Source organism: Phoxinus phoxinus, assembly GCF_949152265.1.
Source record: "Phoxinus phoxinus genome assembly, chromosome: 10".
Classification (NCBI taxonomy): Eukaryota; Metazoa; Chordata; class Actinopteri; order Cypriniformes; family Leuciscidae; genus Phoxinus; species Phoxinus phoxinus.
Window position 1 is genome coordinate 24,416,186 of NC_136885.1, and position 14,240 is coordinate 24,430,425.

Here is a 14,240-nt window from a genome sequence, read left to right on the forward strand (position 1 = left end):
TAATTCATAATTTAGTCCAAATTTAATAACACGTATGTTTCTCATCATGTCTTATTGAAAAAGACACAAGCAAATGCTACTTATAAAGGTCAAAATGTAAAGCCACAGACATGAGTCACTTTGTTTTGAAAACCTGACGTATTCGGTTAGATTGCTGTCATACTTGTCTGGAAAAAAATTGTGCCTGGAAAAAGGGGAAATATCTTTGAGTGTGATAAAAGGGCATTTTAACTAGCACTCCTATCTCCACCATAACTGCATGTTGAAAGCATTGAACGTAAATGAAAATGTAAGTATTTTACATTATTATACATTTAAATTTTCTTTCTGCACCATTGTTTAACTAATATTATCTTTAATTGTTGAAACTTACTATTAACTTCTACAATGAATTATGCTCTAATGCTGGGGCCAATCTGTTTTATCATAAAGTTTAAGAATAGGCCGACATATATCATCAATTATTTCACAAGAATACTAAACAAAGTGTCATATTCAAATTACTGGACTATTATTATGCCAACACACTCAATATATGTTTATATAATAATTCAGGTAACACTTGAAAAATGTATTGTGTGAATGTAAAAAAAAAAAAAAGCTTTAGGCTATAAATCAGTTGAATGCAATAAGTTGTTGTTGTAAGAATTAGTCAAGAAATAAAAACTAATTTGTCTAATTTATTTCATGCTGCCTTTATGCTCATTGTATCTTATAGCCTAGCTATAGTAGCCTAGGCCTACTTCATTTTTTATATTTCTTATGGTATCTAACAAAAAATATTCACTTCGCAAAAAGCAAACAGTGAAAGAAGAGTGACCAACTTTAGATTTGATAGAAGCCTTTTCGTTCATTTGGCTAATTATTTACCAGGTCATAACAGTCTGGCAACACTTGAATCAAGTTTCCCCACTTGTAATAGCCTATTACTTCGTTGAGTCATTAATGTGCTTGGAAAACTGTTCTCCAAGACCATATATTCTTCATGGGTGATTGTCTTCTGTCCGTCCAGTTCTGAATAAGGTGTTATTAATTCCTTTGTGAATAATGGACATCAAATAATTTAATTTTTTCAATAAATTCATTTCATTTTAGGGAAATGCGCCTTTTGGCCCGTAGGGGGAAGCAAATCATTAATAAATCGGGAATTAAACGGAAGGCGCAAAGCGTTGTGGGTACTGTAGTCTAAAAGTAGTATATAAATTTCCGGCTAGGTCGGAAACACGTTCTCTTTACTCTGCGAGCCTGACACAGACAGGTAATGGCGGCCTGGTTCTCCCAATTTCTGTCATAATTTCTCAACGTTTGTGCTTTGAAGGTTTTTAATTTAACATTAAGCAACGTGTGCATAGTAAGGAACCGATTTTCACGTCCATTATTTTAGTAGGTTACTTTATGCAGAGAAACGACGAGCTTTATCGCGCGTTGTAGCGCAACGTGTTTCCATAAGGCGTTCCGGCCTAGTCATGAAGTGATCTCATGCTCATAATTTGTTCATTTAATTTCCGCCTAAACGGTTGATTACATACTGGTTTTTCAAATAGAATTTGAAGTCATATGATAGTATAAAATGTTTTGATATGAAGGCTTATTCGGTTGCAAAAATAAGAGAAACACTGCTGGTTATGTGTTTAACCTTAAATCTCTTTTATTTTTAATTATCAATGTTAAATCAAATGTCATTAATTCACAGGCGTCAGTAAGTCGCAATGCCGGTTGCCAGGAGTTGGGTTTGTAGTAAGACATACGTCACCCCCCGACGTCCCTTCGAGAAGTCACGTCTCGACCAGGAGTTAAAACTCATTGGTGAGAACCAAATTAAGAAAAAATATTTTGTGACGTGTCCCTATTGTGATGGGTGTATAGATTAAATCCTCTATTCCACAGGTGAGTATGGACTCCGAAACAAGAGAGAAGTCTGGCGTGTGAAGTTCACTCTGGCCAAAATCCGCAAAGCTGCCAGAGAGCTTCTCACTCTGGATGAGAAGGATGCTAGACGTCTTTTTGAAGGTAGATGAAATGTGACTTTATTTTTTATTATCTGAAACTGAGTGGCCAATGATTAAAATGTTGCAAGTCTGATTGTCTGTGCTGCCTAGAATTCCTCGTGAATGAGGCCATTTATTTGCTTTTAACTTTGATGTTTGGTATTGTATCTATCCCTTCTCACCGGTTTGTCATCTTATTCTAGGTAATGCTTTGCTTAGGCGTCTGGTGCGTATTGGAGTGCTGGATGAGGGCAAGATGAAGCTCGATTACATTCTTGGCTTGAAAGTGGAGGATTTCTTGGAGAGGAGGCTGCAGACCCAGGTCTTCAAGCTTGGCCTTGCCAAGAGCATCCACCATGCACGTGTGCTCATCCGTCAGAGGCACATCCGGTAAGATTCAGAAGAATGCTGGATGTGAAGTACCCTCTTAGTTTGGGACTTTTTAAAATTGTTAACTATTTCCCTGAACACTTGTGCATTGAGGTTTTCTTCCTCTTTCATTAGCTGACCATGTTTAAACTCCTCCTGGTGAGTGGGAATGAAATATTCTGCAAGGTCAATTCGGTGATTAAACCGTATACCTTTGCTTGTATTAAAAGCCCAAAACCCAGAGCTTTCCATGACCCCTGGGGTGCATTATTGCACGAAACAGTCTACCAGGTAATGTATGTGGGCACTTTGGCAGGTCTTGCACTGTAATCTTGCTACAATTCTCTTGGCCAGTGATTAAAAAAACTAAAAACTGTCAGATTGTCAGTGGTGTCAAGAATTCCTCGTCAATGAGGCCTCGAGAGCAGCAACATCAGTTCTCGAAGTGAATTACCTTCAGTGCATGTGGCTACATTTTATTTCTGTCTTTCTGCAGGGTCCGCAAGCAGGTTGTGAACATCCCCTCCTTTGTGGTGAGGCTGGACAGCCAGAAGCACATCGACTTCTCTCTCCGCTCACCATACGGTGGTGGTCGCCCTGGCCGTGTGAAGAGAAAGAACGCCAAGAAGGCCCAGGGTGGCGGTGGAGGCGGTGATGATGAAGAGGAGGATTAAACTCGTCCCTTTCAGAGGGGTGGAGACACTAAGCAGTGCTTGCTTGTTTCTCTTCTCGCTCAAATTTTCAATAAAAATGGTTTATTCCAAATTGTATTTGCTTGTCCTTTTCAAGTAACATTTACGTTTTGTTCACTAAGTTACCATTAATGAATTGCCCATTAATTACATCATGAGCTTGAACATTTTCCTGATGTGGTTGTTTACCCCTAAGGTTTCTAAAATGCACCCAAAGGGTTTTGTTGCTAGACTTGAACATCTCATTTTGTGATGAGTTAAATTAAGTGGAATATGGTCCAAGGTCCTACTCAATCTACCTATTTTTTTTTTTTTCATGTGAATTTGATTAGCAAGTAAATGACTAGAGTAATAAAGTGCAGTATGGTGATATTTGTGCTACAAATCAGCTTTTACCTAAAAATAAAACCAGTTTGCAATATAAAGCAACATGACACTTGTATAAATAAACTGGAAGTGACTGACATCTTGCACAAGGTGTATAGATTTATATATTTGATGTAGAAAAAAATAGGGTTTGAAGAAAATACATTTTCCCCAACCTGGGCCTGGCAGGTTGAATAATACATAATCTTCTAATCAGATTTATTGGGTTTCTGATTGCAGATCAAACTGAAAAATATTTGAAATACACATTTAATCACAGTTGAGTTGGATAGAAAAATTATTTGTTCAATTCCAGAAATTAAACCCACCTTCACTGGGGTACATTGGTTATAAGCAGCCACTGAATCTACATTATGCCACTTCAAAGAAGACATTCAAATGATGATATACATAATATTAAATCTTAAATTCATATATTTATGATTGCACTTGCAGCTAGTCACAACTTACCTTAATACAAAGTTTTAGTTAAATTGTCTATTTACTTAATTGTGTTTTGCACTCTTTACTGGATGATAAGCACCTATCTTGAAGTCTTGGAAGTCTTTTTTTGTGCTTAGTCCCGAAATACCGACACATCCTTCGTCTATAGTTCATCCTGGGGACTGGTTTGACCTCTCATTTCAGTGTATCCCACTCCGCTTGTCTGCTCGCTGTGAGTGAGGTAAAATATAAAACTATACACAACTTGTGTGAGAAGCTGTAAGTTACATTGCACTTAACATCACAGGAAAATTATCAAAGATTTCATATATTTGTACTTACCTTTCACCATCCTTTTCCAGTGTTTTAGCAGTAAGAAAAAAAAATGAAAAGATGGTCATACTTTAGCAAGACCACAAAAACGGTGAGAAATATTATGTCACAAGTGTTAAGAGAATATTATTGTGTTACTGGTATTTGCTGACCTTTGGTCGCTGCCCTGCTACACCACCTGCCTTCTTTGGTACTCCCAAGGTATCGAATGAGTGACTTCTCACTCTAATAGCTCTCTTAAGATGGAAAGGGAGACATAAAGTGATTTATTTGATGCTCATTTTAATGTCAAACAGTAACAAGCAGTCACTATCCACTAGTAACAATATCAATGCCTATTGTATATAGCTCTGAGATTATCTACCTTAAAGTTCTCAATGAATCCTCCACCACCCTCTGGACCACTCCTCCCCCCTTCAGTGAGGGGGATGCTAGGCAGTGTCGGCTCTCCCAGCATGCATTGGGAACGGGAAGACAGTTCAGATCGCAGTGCTTCCAAGAGAGATGACCGTGTACGTGACTGAGATCACAAAAGGAGAAAAATAGAAGCACAAGTTAATAAGGCTGTGATATAAGAGAATGGTTAGTTCATGTGTTTTATGTTTGGTTGGTTACCTCTAGTCGACTGAATTTCTCTGCCTTGTAACAAGAGATTTCAGCGTTTATAAGTTTGGTCAAAAGGAACTCTCTTAAAACTGAGCCCTGGAAGTAGAAATTCAGAGCATTGTCAGGGACTAATTAAAAAGTTTAAATAAAATGAGATTAGTTCATTTTATATTTTATAAACATTCACGTATGGCAAAGGAAATGTAGTGGGTAGGCTATATCATGTTTCTTATTTGAGACCAACTGGTAAATAATTGTACTGATGTAAGAGAGTTGAAAGCTTCCTTGCTGAAACCTCTGACTTATTATCATATCAATTATTAAAAGTCATGTGATCTCACCTCAGTAAAAATGGGCGGTGTGGGAAGGGGTGGGCCAAATGGAGGCACATCCTCCCTAGCAGTGATAGATACCTGTCAATCAAACAAGAGAATTTGAAGTACACAGTAAGTGCTGTTTTAACTCTGATGTTTTTGACAATAAAGTGCTAAATGATACATTACATTTTATTTTTATGATGGGTAAATACCACATTGGCAAAGTATCCTAAATTTAAACCCAACTATAACGTATTTTCTTCTGATTTTCATTATCATCACTTCAAAAAATCTCCACCAATAAAAAAGCTAGAACAACTTTAAGTAAATTGTAAATTCTTTTTTATTTTATTTCCTTTTCCTATTTCCCCAATTCTTTTTGGTTATCTAATGTTTGTATTTTTTATTGAAATATAAATCTGCAAATAAAATAATTAAAAAAGAGTGTTGATAAAGCTAAATGTAGCTTCTTTTTTCTTTCTTTCTTTCTTTCTTTCTTTCTTTCTTTCTTTCTTTCTTTCTTTCTTTCTTTTTTTTTTTTTTACCTGAAATGATCCTCCATCTCCACCTTCTCCCTCATTTTCTCTCTTTATTCTCCGCACTGCAATGAAACAATGCAAGAAGTGGGATCTGATCACATCCGAAATAAAGGGAGTGTGACCCTCTTGGTAAACCAGGGCAACAATATCATTTCCAATGTGTCTCTTTCTCTGCAACTGAGGAGGAAAAACAGTAGAGTAGAGTTGTAATTCAACAGAAAATAAGTCAGATTAAGTTTGTTTTTATGAAGGATATTCAAGCACGTATCACTCTGCTTGTCTGTGATTGTTTCATTCTGTGTATTAGTGGTGAGGATTTCAGGGGTTCTTTTAGCAAGTTATATCGATACACCATGTAGGTGCATGGCGAGAGTAGTGACTTTTTTAGTGAATCATTAATTCATGAACGAAACAGTGACTCGATAGATTCGTTCAACCACACTGATTCATTCGGGAACGAATCACCACCCCTACTGTGTGTTGATGATGGGTGGCGCAGATCGGAATTTTTTTGTGGGAAATATTTTCATTTCTGATGCAAAAATACATCAGGAAACTATCAATGTTGCGTCTAAAATGTAAGTTACTCAATATTAACTTCTTGTTTATTGTTGAACTGTTGCTTAAAAGCAAAACATCAGAGTTGGTCTGAATGTTAACATACATTATAACATGCATAAGCTATGTTACAGAAGTTTGGTAAAAGAGGTTAATTGATTATTTTCATAAAATAAAAAAACAAACACACACACACACACATTCATTCAATTTAACCTGTTGTGTATCTCCTTCTGTGAATGGCAGTTTGGTGACAACATGGAACATAATCTCTCGTCCATGGAAGGAAGTGAAAACTGCTTCATTTCCTGTCTGGCCATGAGAGACATCCAGACCTCCCCTGAACCTAAGAGATGGAAAATGTTGATGTTCTTTTGGCAGGTGACAACACATTTCAAAGTAGTGTTTTGTTATTGATATCGATGCATGTCCTGATTTTGCAGAGTTAGACGCGTTCCTGGGTCAACATATTTTATTGATCGAGGTCGAGAAACAATGCTCCTATCCAAAAATGCATCCCTAACCCCATCCCTTCCCCTAAATCTAACCCTAACAATAAGTTATCCCTAACATCCGAGATAAATGATACGTGAATAACACTGATGTAGAAGCACCAAACCCTGAATGTAAGCCTAAACTTGACATAAACTGTAAACATAAATTGAAATGTTGTTCCAGGATCATCAAATATGTTGATCCAGGAGCATGTTGTACTTGGTAAAATCAGGTTGTGAAATATGGAACATTGGTATCAATCAATATCAATAGATGCGAGTCCTAACCCTTACCCAGTAAATCCTTGCAGTTTGACTGTCTGTCCGAGTATTGATAAAAACTCCAAAAACTCCTCACTTTCCTCATTGTTACTGAGAATATCTTCCTCTGTTAACTACATAGAAAACAAAATAATGTTACCGTAAAAAGAAATTACAAATATCTATTTATTTGTCAAACCTAGTCACAACAACTAACAAAGCTGGCATTAGAAAACTGGCGAACATTTCAGGTGAACCGGTGAACAAGGCATCATGTTTTTTGTATCTGCATACCTGTCCTTCTCTCTGGTATAAGACACCGAATTTAAAGTTTTGAGACACCCTGTGTTCATCAAACGCCATTATGGCCTCTGGGGCCTTTCGATGCAGAAAGAAAAGAGATGATGGACGACATTTGCATTGATTGTGTCAGAATTTTTTTTACTTTATGGAATTTATCAGAATTTATTAATTGCAAGTTAGCACTTCCACCAGATCATAGACAGATTTGACAAGAGAAGATGTACCTTTAAGTAACTCACAGCCTCAAAAAATGACACGCTGACACTTGAGCACAGCATCTTAAAGAAAAACAAATCAAAGTTAATTAAAATTCTATTCACTTTCATTCATATGTGAATGAAAGTAAAACCGGTTGTGAGATACCTTTGCCAGCTCCACTGCCGTGGGAAATTGTTGAAAGAGAGAAACTGAGAAAGTGCCATTAATTGAGCACTCCTTCATTCTGATAAAATGAAAAAAAAAAGAAGAAGAAAGACAGGTGGTTATTACTGCACACCATCATAATGAATGACATGTAAGATGGTTACAAAATACAAACCTCAGAATGACTCTCAGGCGATTTTCCTCTTCCTCAAGACAAACAGATAAAACTAGGGGCCCAAGAGAGGGGTCACAGGCAGTGAACGAATGATGATACTGCAGCAAAGATGAAAGAAAGGCATAAAATAATAAAAACATTCAAAATATATTTCGAGTTAATGAAGTTTTCCAAATGAAAAAAAAGAAAAGGAAAAAATGATCACTGACTCTGTGGCGGAAGAATTCCTGATAGGCTTTAGCTTCACTATCTCTCTCCATGATGTCATAGCTCTCCAGACCAAATCCCCCCTGTGAGAGAGTAGGGCTGGTCTCCACATGTCTATCCAGGGGAGGGTCGATCCAATAACCTCCAGATTTAGGGGGCAGGATGAGAGGTAAGCCATCTCCAATCTTTAACAGCCGTGTCTGAGTGATCAATAGTGATTATGGGAACTTTAAACTATATACACTATGGGTCAAATGTTTGGGGTCAGTGAGATTTTTTTTAATGATTTTTAAAGATGCCTACTAAAAAAACAACTTTTAAATGTATTTTATTCCTATGGCGGCAAAGCTGAATTTTCAGCAGCCATTACTCCAGTTTTCAGTGTCATATGATCCTTCAGAGATCATTCTAATATGCTGATTGGCTACTCAAGAAACATTTCTTATTTTAGCAATTTTGAAAACAGTTGTGCTGCTCAATATTTTGTTGGAAACTGTAATACATTTTTTCAGGATTCTTTGATTAATAGAAAGTTCAAATTAAAATTCAAAAATTAAAATGTTATTTTGTAACATTATAAATGTCTTTATTGTCCCCTTTGATCTATTTAATGTGTCCTTGCTGAATAAAAGTTTTTTTTATTTTTTGAAATCTTACTGACACCAAACTTTTGAATGGTATGTTTATGTTTTATAAGTACAAGTATGGAATATGTACATGCATATAAGGGTGTTTCTTCATCTACGGGCACTTTTAGCCTTCTGGACTACCGGTATTAGAAAATAAACTCTTTTAAATCATGCATTTTACTCTCTCACTAAATATTAAACATTTTCTTCTAACAGTGTATATGCATCACTAGAAGTTTCATCTTTTTAAAAGCAAATTTCCACAGTGAAACTTCCACCACAATGTATATACTGTGTTTAATAGTATTCTGTGATGAAAATGACATAAAAAAAGACATTTTAAATGTGACCATTTTTAAAAAAATAATAAACCCTGGTACATAAAAGTGGTAAAGTGGTTAAAATTGAAGAAACACCCCTTATAATTTGCTAAAATTATTCTCTATAGACTGAAACTTTCACATGAACAAATAGTTTTGGGTAGCCAGCACTTTTATATTTTTTTAGGTAAAAGTAAAACCCCTACCCTCAGAGGTGGTGGGAACTCACAACGTTGTTCATCCAATCTGCTACCCTGCAGACAAACACAACCACCGTGAAATCATCACCTTCATTGCAAACATACTGTATTTTTCACTGCGATGTTTACTCTGAATAAGAATGTGGAGAGAAAGATCATGACGTTACCTGTAGCTTTTCAATGATTGCAAACAACTCCGTGACCTGCAGAGAAATGACGAGGGAATGACAGAAACAGTGAATGTTTCAGAGAATGCACCCTGAAAGGTACCATCCCAATATTATCAATATAAAATGTCATTTGTCCAGTTTCTCCTCAATGTTTCCGTGATGCGTTTTTACTATCTCCATAGTTTAATTTTCAACATCTAAAACGGGAGATTTCTTACCTTCTGACTGGACGGTGCAGAAGTGAGTGGCTTAGCCTCACTGGAGGGGGAATCCAAAATATCCAGTATGCTGTGACCCACAGATTCTGCACAGCTGTAACACACAGAGACAAGCGTCATGGAGAAGTCTGCATGCGATAACTGAGTTCAAACACCTGAGAACAGCAACAAGCTCAAACTGTAAGCTGACCTGCTCTCATTTCCAGTGATGAACTTGTCAATCCTGTGCACAGAATAAAGACGTAAAATGTTAAAAATCCTTAATTCAGACAACACTGTGTTCAAATTACAGTAGTGACTAAATGCCATTTGTCTTATTCACTCACCCTCCGTAAGCTCCAAATGTGAAACTTCTTTTTCTGGAGAACAACTTCTCGTTTCTCCCCTCCATGGTGAGTGTTTATCACAGACAGCCACAGAAATGTGCTAACCAGGCATGCAGGCCATCACTCCCGATAGGGAATTAACTGCTTCTCTCTGTCTGTCTCTCTCTCTGTGTGTGTGTGTGTGTGTGTGTATGTATGTGTAACGCTCTCTCTCTCTCTTTTCTCTCTGCCCCCTGCTACTCTCTCATTTAATCTCTCCTTACATCCTTCCTTGTCTCCTGCTGCCTGTTGACTGACAGGAGTAACTCTTGCATGCCCATCTCCTGCCACTGACATCAGAGGTCGGTGAACTACTGCACATATACAGACCAACTAAAAGGCTTTGAATAAATACAATGGTGAATATTTGCTCGCTGAAATCGTCTTAAACTGTTTGTGTAGTGTTTATACAGCCTCTCAAAAAACCTGCTCTGGGAGGAGGGAAAGATACATGAATGGGCAATGAACTACTGCTATAGACCTGTTACCCTTTCAGTAAGCAAGATTCATCAATTATTGACCGAACTCTCTTAGAGAGAGGAGGCAAGGCAGCAGGGGAGAGAGGGAGGGAGCAGGAAAAAGAGGAAGAGAGAGAGGAGGGGGGGGGGGGGGGATGGTTTAAGAGACTTAACCAACGAGAGAATAGAGAAATGAAAAAGTGATGTTGAGAGGGGGCAGACACTCAAATAAGGTTTGTCTGACAGAAATCTTAGTGTATGTTGTTAAATTGTAAAAGCATATCATTTTTTACATGAATCAATCTTAAAGCAATTTATTTACATATTACTTCAAACTTACAGTGGAAATCTCATACAAAAAAGTAATTACAATGCATTTTATATTTTGGAACTGCAGTCGGTTCATGGGTTTATGTCAAATCATACAAATATGACATTAAAAAAAATATTTAAATATAAAAATACTAAAAATATTACATTTCATTTTTGTGCCTGCATATCATGTGATGTTAACCGACATCAGAACATACAGTCACTGACATAGTCCACTTGAAGGAGTGAATGAAAACGAGCGAATTCTGCCAGCTGCTTTTTCGAAGGTGCTTGCTTATTAATAAAAGTTTTTTTTTTTTTTCACTTAAACTGGAAAATCATAACTCAATTTGCTTAGAAACATAAGTTTGGAACCCTGACCCTAAACGTCACCAATAGCAATAATCAGCAAAAATCTTACTACAGAATGGTATTGTCTATTTCTTTATATTCAAAACTATGTTAATCCTGGGTGGTATGTGAATCACTGACCTATGGAGAAATAAAACCATAACTGCTTTTTTTTTTTTTATAGTTCCTTATTCTAATAATATCTATTTTAGCAACGTCATGCTTTTGTAACATGTAATGTTTCTACCCAACACCACACTGTCCTTACAAGCACATTTAATTTTGTAATTGCTTTCATGCTTTTCACAGCACTGAGACATAACTTCTAGAAGTTCTTCACTTATGTGGCTTTCTGGAATACCAGATGTAGAACAGCCAGGAAACAGGCCAGAACCTCTTCTTCACAGAAAACACGCAATTCATTGATTTTCTGCTGTGTTGCTTCATTCATTCTCAGGTAATTCCAGTAGAAATCTCTGGGTTCTCTACCATTCTTGTGGTAGTGTCTAAACACCATGACGGCCCTATCAGAGTTGAAGCCTTTTGTTTGTTTTGCTACCCTGTTTAAGATGTACATGTAGGCCTGAACTTGATAGCAGTACTCATGTGTTTCATTCAGGTCTGCACAACGACCACCATTTTTTGGTTTAGTGAAGACTTTGCTTATCATATCTCCAGTGGTTCCTTTACACTCAATCACCATTTTTTCTCTTTTTCCCCCTTTTACGTCTGCTAAGAAGTCTAGTCTTCCAGTGACGAATCCGAACTCTACTTTGTTACCTTTGGTGTACCTCACTGTCCTGTTTGTTTGCAGCTCATGGTAGAACTTGAGGCATTCACGTTCATCATCTGGGTTCTGGAAATATTTGCCGAACCTTTGAGGAGAGGAGGTCGTCCAGAGAGCCGACTCGTCACAATAGTCTCTGTTCTCAATGTCACGGACATTCACTGTCACACCCTCAGAAATGTTTGCAAGATTGTCTCCAACTTCTAACTGTCTCCAGCTCCTTGTCTGTGTTGTAGCGTATATAGCGGGTGTGGAGATGCCCATTGTCTTGTATTTGTCTCTGAACCTGAATCCACAGCTTGTGTTTGATAGATTCTTTCTCCACTGTGCTCTTAGATTTGCCTCGGAAACTTCTCTTTTTTCAAAGAAAATCATCAGTGTGATTTCAAGAACTTTTCCATTGCCTTTTAGTGACAGTGAGTTCTTAACTTCCCGGCAGCCAAGACGTGGAATGCTGTTAAACTGAAGCTTGAAGTTTTCCAGCTCTTTTACAATATCCTGGGCTTTCTGAATGATGCCTGCATTCTGTGATAGACTGATGACTTTAGGATTTAAAACACCTTTGGGCAGGTTAATCCGGAGTGACTTTAGAAGTACTAGGTAGTCACTTACAGACATTCCTCTGGGGCTGGGGCTAGAGCTGGTCACCAATCTGGAATCCAAAATCCCACCAATCCCAAATTCTGGTTCCGAACTGTTCCCAACTCCGGCATCAGCCCCACTGGAAAAATGGGAACTGAAATCCAGCTGTGGTCCTTCAGTGGGACATTTTACACTAACATGTTCTTTTAGTAAGTTTTCATTCCTCCATTGTCCCTTTGCTTCTTTGTTCGTCTGTTCTTTAGAAGTTGTCTTTCCACTCCCAGATACCCACACTCTTGAATGCTTCATTTGACTTTGTCCCTTTGTAGCATGTCCTAATGCCTGATTTTGTGTTCGTCTTTCATTCTTTCCACCTGTATTTTCAGTCAAGCCGACCTCAATCCTTATTTTCAGTTCTAGCTCGTCAACATTACTCCATCCCTTCTGCCTATCCAACCAATTTTCCCTTTTCCATCTCCCATCTTTCCCTGCACCAGCCTCTGCTTCCGTACACCACACGCTGGATCTTGTAGGCTTCATGTTTTTTATCTTTAAATTTCTCTGGAAAACATGAGCATTGCGTTGATTGCACTTAAAAAATTAAGGCAGCAACTTTTTTACAGTGAAAAGCTGATAGAACACATTCTTATTCTTATAGAAAAATATTTCTACAAAATAAACTATATTTACACAACCAAAAATCTCGGTGATGCTGTGCTTTTGTGGGGATTTTTTTGTAAGGGATATTGTCTGTTGATATCACTGTTAATAATAACAATAACAACTATATCATAACAATAAATAGCATTTATGACAGTGTTTATAATTTGTTTTCTTTTTATATTAAACATTAAATATTACATATACGTATATAATGTAATGTGTGTTTCCATCACAGGTTTGGTCTTAAATTTCATACAAGGTGGTATTAAAAAGGTCTTAAAAAGTCTTAATTTTAACTTGTTTATATATGTAGACACCCTGTTAAAATGGAATATAAATGTTTATTTAAAAACATGATTTAATCTTGTTAGGGTAAACCAACATGGCATCTGGAAATTTGCATGTGCCACATCCTGTCATGTGATATGGTTTGTTAGTCTTAAAGTTTAAACATATTTTAAAATGTTAACACTTCACTTTTGTTCAGTAAATCATGTTAAAATATGTTAATCATTTGTGTTTTTGTAATTACTGGTATATCTGAAGCATTTGTTTAGGTAGACTACATCTATTTTCTTACACAGTAAGTCTGACAGTACTCATATTGCTTATGCATAACATACATACTAAGTGTCTTCTCTAAAACAGTGGAGAAAATATATACTTACTGAGGTTTTTATCTGGTTCGATCAGTCAAATCATGTCAAGACTTCACGCGCTGCCGCGCATAGGCTAATGCTTTTTCAGGCACACTTTCATTTTCTGTTCTTGTGTGTGTTTTGATTGTATTCTTCTTTTTGTAAATCATTAAGTATCAGGGTGAGTCATATAAAAATGGCTTGCATAAATCTCTTTAAAGATGGAATTTCTGTAATAAAAGTTAGAATAATTAGAAATAAATTAGAATCATTAAAAAAATATTTTAAAATATGATAACATTTGAAATGCATTGCTTGGCCAAATCAAAGTCAATAAAGCATAACTGACATAAATGTGACTTAAAAAAACATATAGTTAGCATAATTATTAGAACTTATATATATTTTATGGCAATATTCAATTAATTATATTTATAAAAAAGTAATTTACTTTAAAAACACTTTAAATTGTTGTGTAAGGCTATAGCATATACACACATGTAGAAAAGGAAAAATCACCATTTGATATATA

The 14,240-nt window shown here is 36.6% G+C and overlaps 3 protein-coding genes and 2 long non-coding RNA genes across 8 annotated transcripts; 3 read left to right on the top strand and 2 right to left on the bottom strand.

Moving 5' to 3' along the window:
• Positions 1 to 1,180: 1,180 nt before the first annotated feature.
• Positions 1,181 to 3,127, top strand: rps9 (ribosomal protein S9). Of its 2 annotated transcripts, XR_013799395.1 has the most exons (6): positions 1,181 to 1,258; positions 1,694 to 1,806; positions 1,888 to 2,010; positions 2,192 to 2,378; positions 2,493 to 2,648; positions 2,854 to 3,127. XR_013799395.1 is itself a non-coding variant. In XM_079626705.1 (5 exons), the coding sequence occupies exons 2-5, from the start codon at positions 1,710 to 1,712 to the stop codon at positions 3,029 to 3,031; spliced, it is 585 nt and encodes a 194-aa protein (XP_079482831.1). In that variant the 5' UTR covers positions 1,192 to 1,258; positions 1,694 to 1,709; the 3' UTR covers positions 3,032 to 3,127. The 2 variants fall into 2 exon arrangements, 1 of the variants encoding a protein (XP_079482831.1); XM_079626705.1 differs by lacking the exon at positions 2,493 to 2,648 and having other exon boundaries at positions 1,192 to 1,258.
• Positions 3,128 to 3,519: 392 nt separating this feature from the next.
• On the bottom strand, positions 3,520 to 10,503 carry rap1gapl (RAP1 GTPase activating protein-like). Its single transcript, XM_079626703.1, has 18 exons — positions 9,879 to 10,503; positions 9,743 to 9,775; positions 9,553 to 9,646; positions 9,332 to 9,367; positions 9,171 to 9,218; positions 8,018 to 8,215; positions 7,809 to 7,906; positions 7,634 to 7,712; positions 7,495 to 7,548; positions 7,262 to 7,345; positions 7,001 to 7,101; positions 6,429 to 6,558; positions 5,661 to 5,831; positions 5,140 to 5,211; positions 4,808 to 4,894; positions 4,557 to 4,712; positions 4,331 to 4,428; positions 3,520 to 4,089 (listed from the first exon to the last, which is right to left on the bottom strand). The coding sequence occupies exons 1-18, from the start codon at positions 9,941 to 9,943 to the stop codon at positions 4,023 to 4,025; spliced, it is 1,671 nt and encodes a 556-aa protein (XP_079482829.1). The 5' UTR covers positions 9,944 to 10,503; the 3' UTR covers positions 3,520 to 4,022.
• On the top strand, positions 6,105 to 9,495 carry LOC307006078. Of its 3 annotated transcripts, none has more exons than XR_013799396.1 (4): positions 6,105 to 6,232; positions 6,459 to 6,593; positions 8,079 to 8,184; positions 9,152 to 9,495. It is a non-coding gene; the product is annotated as an uncharacterized lncRNA (long non-coding RNA). The 3 variants fall into 3 exon arrangements; XR_013799397.1 differs by having other exon boundaries at positions 9,304 to 9,495; XR_013799398.1 differs by having other exon boundaries at positions 9,374 to 9,495.
• LOC307006079 lies at positions 9,599 to 11,482 on the top strand. Its single transcript, XR_013799399.1, has 4 exons — positions 9,599 to 9,732; positions 9,889 to 9,944; positions 10,178 to 10,276; positions 11,348 to 11,482. It is a non-coding gene; the product is annotated as an uncharacterized lncRNA (long non-coding RNA).
• Positions 10,555 to 13,834, bottom strand: LOC307006076 (uncharacterized protein). Its single transcript, XM_079626704.1, has 2 exons — positions 13,739 to 13,834; positions 10,555 to 12,968 (listed from the first exon to the last, which is right to left on the bottom strand). The coding sequence occupies exon 2, from the start codon at positions 12,945 to 12,947 to the stop codon at positions 11,379 to 11,381; it is 1,569 nt and encodes a 522-aa protein (XP_079482830.1). The 5' UTR covers positions 12,948 to 12,968; positions 13,739 to 13,834; the 3' UTR covers positions 10,555 to 11,378.
• Between the last annotated feature and the right edge of the window lie 406 nt (positions 13,835 to 14,240).

Bases quoted from the DNA above. Each gene is read 5' to 3' on its own strand.
- rps9 (XM_079626705.1), top strand. From the start codon at position 1,710: ATGCCGGTTGCCAGGAGTTGGGTTTGTAGTAAGACATACGTCACCCCC. The intron at 2,011-2,191 runs GTAGATGAAATG...ATCTTATTCTAG, and splicing joins TGCTAGACGTCTTTTTGAAG to GTAATGCTTTGCTTAGGCGT. The intron at 2,379-2,853 runs GTAAGATTCAGA...GTCTTTCTGCAG, and splicing joins ATCCGTCAGAGGCACATCCG to GGTCCGCAAGCAGGTTGTGA.
- LOC307006076 (XM_079626704.1), bottom strand. From the start codon at position 12,947: ATGAAGCCTACAAGATCCAGCGTGTGGTGTACGGAAGCAGAGGCTGGT.
- rap1gapl (XM_079626703.1), bottom strand. From the start codon at position 9,943: ATGGAGGGGAGAAACGAGAAGTTGTTCTCCAGAAAAAGAAGTTTCACA. The intron at 7,102-7,261 runs GTATGCAGATAC...TTTTCTATGTAG, and splicing joins TATACCAGAGAGAAGGACAG to TTAACAGAGGAAGATATTCT. The intron at 4,895-5,139 runs GTGAGATCACAT...TTCTACTTCCAG, and splicing joins CACCGCCCATTTTTACTGAG to GGCTCAGTTTTAAGAGAGTT.